General features: G+C 31.8%; 1 protein-coding gene across 2 annotated transcripts; it reads right to left on the bottom strand.

Moving 5' to 3' along the window:
* Nucleotides 1-926: 926 nt before the first annotated feature.
* On the bottom strand, nucleotides 927-7239 carry LOC115889717. 2 transcript variants are annotated; one of them, XM_030909782.1, is made up of 8 exons: nucleotides 6568-6784; nucleotides 3009-3232; nucleotides 2521-2745; nucleotides 2194-2298; nucleotides 2001-2066; nucleotides 1690-1913; nucleotides 1432-1591; nucleotides 927-1209 (listed from the first exon to the last, which is right to left on the bottom strand). In XM_030909782.1, exons 2-8 carry the CDS (start codon nucleotides 3217-3219, stop codon nucleotides 1058-1060), a joined length of 1143 nt encoding a protein of 380 aa, XP_030765642.1. In that variant the 5' UTR covers nucleotides 3220-3232; nucleotides 6568-6784; the 3' UTR covers nucleotides 927-1057. The 2 variants fall into 2 exon arrangements, with proteins under 2 accessions (XP_030765642.1, XP_030765643.1); XM_030909783.1 differs by lacking the exon at nucleotides 3009-3232 and having other exon boundaries at nucleotides 6568-7239.
* Nucleotides 7240-7245: the final 6 nt, after the last annotated feature.

Here is a 7245-nt window from a genome sequence, read left to right as displayed (position 1 = left end):
CCCATATAACACAACACAATCCTATAGATATCTTGAGGATATCCACCAAGGATATAGTAAATATCTTAGGGATATCCAAAAACCAGAGGAGGATATTTATGGGATATCCAAGTGGGACAAAAAAAGTCATCTTCAAGACATCCCTAGGCAAGCCTTTTACGATTATTTGGGATATTTATAGGATAATATAGGGATGATGTTAGGAGCATTATAGAATATTTTTAGGACATTCTGAATCCTATAAATATCTTGGGAATATCCACCAAGGATATAGTAAATATCTTAGGGATATCCAAAAACCAGAGAAGGATATTTATAGGATATCCAAATGGGACAAAAAAAGTCATCTTCAAGACATCCCTAGGCAAGCCTTTTACGATTATTTGGGATATTTATAGGATAATATAGAGATGATTTTAGGAGCATTATAGAATATTTTTAGGACATTCTGATAGGACTGTTATTTGACAATACTTCTTAATTATAAAAAAAAAATTTTCCAAAAAAATCCTTTATGGGTATTTCGCCACTGCACTGCAAAAAAAATAAAATTTTTTGACACAATATGTATATCTATTAATAGCCATGCCATATTATGTCAATTCATATTTTGTATGAAAATTTAGAACTATTTGTATGAGTTAAGATATTTCAAATTATATATCACTAACAGTATTAGTATAGCTTTGAGGCTAAGCCAAAATGTGGGTGTGTGCAAAAATTAAATTGATATATTTGAAAAATTTTCATAGAAACTAAAAAGATGACATTAGGGGCAGTCCAGAATTTTTTCCTATATGGCATAAAATGTAAATATTGATCTCTAGCATTTGGATATCTTAAGTATTCAGGTTGCTGGTAAACATTTTGCATTTAATAATAGAAAATAATTCTTCACTTATTTAAATTAAATAATATTCTGTGTATCACGGTGTTCTAACAAATAATAGAGTTATTTATTTTTTGCTAATTAATTTTTTATTTATAATTATTAATTATAAATAAATATTTATAATTTTTAAATTTATTTTACAGTAACATTAAATAATTATCAAAATCATTCATCCTCTTCTGGCGGAGGAGGATTATTAGGAGGAACCCCTTGACGTTTATTCGCTCTAGCTGGAGCATGCCTAAGCCAGTCTCTTAATTTTTTTTCTAGATCATTTTCAGTGCAATGTTTTAAGTAGTTTACATTTCTAGAAGCATCTAAAAATTATTTATTATTTATAATTTCATATTTTTTTTATTAATCTTAAAAAAAAGCCTAAAATTTCCGAAACGATTATTAAAGTGATAGAAAAAGCATAAAAAAAATAGCAAATGACCATTTTATGTTTGATTTGGCTTTACTTAAAAGAAAGTACTAAAATTAGAGACACTGTTCTTTAACATGACACTTATGACACAACAACAAAATAAAATACATACCTTTTAATGCCTTCGTGATTAAAAACTGGCCTATTGGCCTTTTGCCTTTGTGGCCTGTAAAAGAATATTTTGCTGCTACCTCATCTGTCACCAGGCGACCCATAACCCTTTTAATGAACTCATAAGCTGACTCTCCACCTATACGTGAGATGAAATTTACCTGAAAAAAAAAATCTGTCATGTATTTGACAATTTCTTCATATCTATAAAGTTATAATACATTAAACTTCTGGTATATACTAAATAAGGCCAACTTACGAAATTTGAATATGCCTCCCTCTTTTCAAGGGTTTTTTCAAACTCCTCGAATGAATCAGTGTTGTCGAATGGAAAGTTATATACTTCTTCATTAGGGGTAGCTTGCGATGGATTTGATATCTGTAAATTTTCCATTTGTAACTTTATGAGGGTAGTGTCCTCTGCTATACCCTTGGTTAATAGCGTTAAATATGAAATTCTAGAGCACATTTTTGTCAATATCTCTAAAACCAAATATTTTAATAAAATTCCATTGACTTCTAAAGATCTAGAATGAAACGCAAAATAAATGTTACTTGAAAGCACCTTACCTTCATAGCTTTTGCCATGTGCCTCTCTATTAATTGGCTCTTTCTCTCTAATTTTTGAAGTGGAGTCTGAAACAGATTAGAAGTATGCATAATCTGAAGAAAACTGATATAAAAACATCAAGTAAGTAAGTGATCAAATAGTGCAAATAGAAAACTTTCTATTACTATAGTAATATTAAAAAAATAACAATACCTTCATTTCTATTTCTAAAAAGAGTATCCTCTTGAGAAGTTGCAGATTCTTGCCTGAAGTCTTGGCTCCTAGCTATCTGCCTTTCTTGCTTTTTGGTTTCTTTACCTAAAACATATGCAGAATGTAAAAAAAGAGGCTGTCCATAAATATGCAGGGTGTAAATAAAAATGAAAAAATATAGATGATTCTTTATACTTCGTTCTAAGAAAATATTTCATATGAATATAATATGCCCTAAACATTAGGGCATATAACACCTGAATTATTTCACACTTCTATTTACAGCCTGTATACTAATTGCAGATAAATATAAAAACAGATAGGTACCTGTCAAAGGCTTAGATGGAATTGACTTCAATGAGGAGGCACTACTTTCAACCTCACTGTCACTTGATTCAACCATATCGTCGTCTGAGATTAAATATCTTTTATTCCGGATGATTGGTCTACCCTTTGAGGAATTAGTTTGAATATTTTCGTCGCAGTCAGTAGATTCAATGTCAGTTTTAAAGCAAGCCTTGCTGGCGGCACGAGACGCTTGTGAATAATCATCTAAAAGTAATACCCTGTATATTGTATATATATGTTATGGCTAAAGTCTAAAATGGAGTTAATATCAATAATTGATATTAATTATTATAATATCGCCATTAACGAGTTAATGTTTGGGTTTGGTTTTGTTTTCCTTTATGTTGTGATATTAACCAGGTAATATTGAGATTAACACACATACATGCTTTATTTTAGACCTTAATCATAACATATATACCATATACATATAGATTTAACAAAATATTGCTAGTGTAAACCTGTACCATAAATTTTATTCTTTCCAATTATTCTTATTTTTACAAGATCCCAGGTATCCTTTTCGGGTAAAGAGCAGCCCTTAATTAATGCTGTTATAGTACTAAGTTTTTTTGTGTTAGGCCAGTAACCCAAGTTATTGTTTATCACCCAACATTTTGGGAAGGTCTCCACCCTCTCTTCATCTATGAATAACACAATATGCCATGCTAACACCATGATTCTGATATTGCTAAAATACAAAAATACCACAGAGACATGCAACCATATACACTATACATCATACACTATACAACCTACTAAAACCCACTGGCAGATACCCAACAAACATCAGTACAATTATATGTAACAAATAAAAATCAATATATGGAAATAAATCGAGATACTATTTTTTAATCACTTTAAATAGTTAAATAATAGAAATAGAATTCCAATAAAAGAATTATTGGAATTATTACATAATTATACAGGGTGTTCCTAAATGTCATATAGAGGGTGTCTTGTTTTGGTTCAGCTCTATATATGGACATAATCCACTAATAACCAAAAAACCCAGTCTCAACCAAAATAAGATACCCTGTATATATGAAAGGGGGTGGTTCTTTACCTTATTTTATGATCAAAAGTTCATGTAAAGATAGGTCTCAAATTGTATGGCTTTCAAGATATCAAACTTTCTATAAAAGTAGGTTTTTGACTCACCTTTAAAAGCCAAAGCCAAAAAATCACCTAGTTTAATACATACATGATATCTAGGAACACCATGTATAATTAAAATGTATTTTTTTAGAAAGAAAAAATATAGATATTTAAGCCCCGTTCTCAGAACGACGTTGCATGATTCTCAGCCTCGTTCTCAGAACTTTGTATTGTCGAGCGACACGTCAAAAAGAACCAATCAGATTTGCAGAAAATTCAAACAGCTGTCAATTTTAAATTTAGTACAGCTCCCATTGGTCGTTTGAAGTGTCAATCAGTGTAGCTGGCGACACGACGTCGTTCTGAGAAGACGTTGGGTCGCTGGCTACAACACTGGTTGACACTTCAAAGAATCAACGAGAGGTGTATAAATTTGAAATTGACAGCTGTTTGAATTTTTTACAAATCTCATTAACTTGTGTCTAGCCCCAGCAGGCAACTATTAAGCCCGACCAATCATGTTAGAATTTTTGACAAACACAAATGAATTAACACCTTCCAAATAACCACGCTAATCAACCTGATTGGTCAAGCTTAATAGTTCCCTGCTGGGGCTAGACACTTCTATCTCATTACTCATTGGATTTTTTGACGTGTCGCTGGCGACAATACAAAGTTCTGTGAACGGGGCTTTATACTTGAAAGTGCCAAAATTGACTTAAATATGCAATAAAGGAAAAACAATAAAACTGTTGTTAGAACTTGGCAATTTAACATATTTTGATGTAATCTCACTTAATAACCAAATTTCTAAATGGTTATCCAATTCTGACACTTGAAAAACTCCAAGTTCTGACGAGGGACATGGTTTTTTATAAAAATCACAAACATTTTTGAATTTTCTTCCTACCACCTTAATCTCCTTGTTAAGACTTGAAACAAAATTCTCAACAATAAAAATGCTTCCATTTGCTAAACGGCAACAATTATCTGGTGATACTAATTTCAATGTAAAATTTGGAAAAAAATGTTCAGTGTATTGTGGATCATAACAGCCATTAGGAAGGGGTCCTGAAGAGTGAGTTCTTGGTTGAATATGTTTATTTTTGAAAAAGGGAATCCCTAATTCAACATTATCAATTTCAGTTATACGGTTTATGATTTGTTGTAGCGGTTTATCAGATTTTCTTATTAACTTCTTTAAAATTTGTAAAAAATTCTCAAATTGAAAGGCACTAAATTTGTTTAAATTTCCAAATTGCCGACAATCGTCAGCCAAATGCAACAAGTTATGGATGTTATGCGACATATATTCCACAGAATAAAGGAAATAAAACTTTTTAACAAAGTATTTTAAAAGACTCTCTGCATAGATTAATTTAGGTTCTGTGAGGTCTGAACTAGATAATATAAACACTGCTGAATGTAAAACCATAAAATGCTGATAATATTTTTTTTCCAAAGTACTTTTGGTTACCAATGGTCCTGTATATAGCAAAAATTGTCGGAATTCAGTAGCCTTCCACCTTTTAACTTCATTTAAAGCTCTTGGCTTTCTACAAAATTCTAATGGAATGTGTTCTTTTAATCGCAATAAATTTTCTGATATGGCTGACAATTTTCTACTTGATAATTTATAAGGTGGTTTTCCTGCACACCACAATGTGACAAGTAGTTTTTTCATAACCCCCAGAAATATTAGGTGCATAGAATCTAATGGAAATGAGGAAACTAAACCAAAACTGGGTAAATTACATAGAATAGATGTTCCTGTGTGATGCTCCTCTTGACGTAGTAGCAAAAAATCTTCATCTGAACGTTTAATAAATTCTAAATCAGGAAAACAAATACGGTTATTTATATAAGATCCTTCTTGACAACATTTAGTGCATGAATTATAAGCATTATGATTTTTTGTATAACGAACAAAAGATTTTGCAGGAGCATCACATATAAAACCTTTAATTTTGAAAGAAATTCTACTATTCATGAAACAGACCCCATTATTAGAAAGAATGGCGGCTTCGTCAACAAACTCCTTTAATAAATCATTAGACTGTTTAGGTTTCTCATATCCATGATATAGTCCAACAACAGTGACAAAATTTGAATCGAACAGAGAAATCAAAATTGGGTATAACTGACTCCCAGAACTTTTGCTTAATGGCAAACCATCTACGTTTACTAATATTTCACAGGTTGTGATTTTTTTAGAAAATGTTTTATATTGTCTTTGGAGAAGTTTTAAAATCTGCTTTTCTAGACCAAAGTAATAAAACTCACCGGGATCCATCAACCTGGTCAAAGTTTTTCTAGGTGTTTTTAATAGAGTTCTTGCCTCTAATGGTAAATTTGAAAAATGTGGTTTTAAAAGTTTTAATAGATTTGATAATGCCATATTAGTAACATTATTTGAAAGAGCCCATTGCTGCAATTGCTCTGGCATATTAGTGCTTTCATTCTGGGAGGAAAGGCAAGCTTGCTCGTTAGGATCTCCGACAAAGAGTGAATCTTCAATGGAATCATTTTCAGATTCTATATCAGTATCGTCACTAAATATCTCAAATGGCACCTCTAATGACCCATAAGTATAAGGAATGGTAACCCCAGTACCCTCTTTATCGGCATTTAAGGAAACATCAATCATAGAAGATAATGGCTCAGGCTCTGGCTCAGGCTCAGGCTCAGGCTCAGACTCAGTCTCAGGCTCAGGATGGGGGCAATGATCAACAGAGCTGCGAGCATGATTCTCAAAATCTGATGACTGAGCAGTTTCTAGGTTTGAAATAACTTTAGCAATACCAGCAGTCACATTATTTAGGGAATCTTGCTGCAGAGCTCGGTAAAAAGCAGATTTACTTTTTTTAAATTTGGGCATGATGAATAATTATATTATATTAAAAAGTATTCGAATGTTGTATTACTAACCTTTATGTTTATGAACTACAAAAACAGCAACAACGGTATACCGCAACAACTTGTAAATGATAACCATATGATAACCATAAATGATAACGATCGAAAGCACATGGAAAGAGGGTAATTTGGCGGTAAACAGAATGGAAACAATAAAATCAGCGGGAAAATCGAAAGCACAAAACACGTCGAAATCATAGCGTCTCTGACCACTGATCACTGCGTCTGCGTCATAAATCCGTAAACACCCAACTGTCAAAATGAGTTATGGGAATTTTTTTGCGCGGGTTTTTTAAATTCGATGTATTTACTGGAAATGGTGAATCCTAGGAACTTAATGCCTAGTAAAAATTCACGTGAAGAAATAAAAATATTATGTTTTAAGGTATAATCCCATAAAGTATGATTTATTGCATTTTATGTAATATAAAAACTAGTAAATTATTTATTTTTCTTAAATATCTAGACAATATTATTAGGATATTTTATTATCTTGAGCATATTTGAACATCTCAGCTAGATGTACATAAGATATACGACAGATATATCCATAGGATATCCTGTTCTAAGACATCTACGGGATTTCAGAATGTCTAGAGAATATCGTATAGATGTCTTTAGCAGGATGATCTTGTAGTGGGATATTTCGACATTCTATGAATATCCTGCGGATATTGTGTGTTATATGGG

Source organism: Sitophilus oryzae, unplaced genomic scaffold (genome assembly GCF_002938485.1).
Source record: "Sitophilus oryzae breed Bouriz unplaced genomic scaffold, Soryzae_2.0 scaffold_840_pilon_pilon, whole genome shotgun sequence".
In the NCBI taxonomy this organism is placed as follows: domain Eukaryota; kingdom Metazoa; phylum Arthropoda; class Insecta; order Coleoptera; family Curculionidae; genus Sitophilus; species Sitophilus oryzae.
Note: the sequence above shows the minus strand (reverse complement) of the source record. Positions and strands in the feature narration are given on the sequence as shown.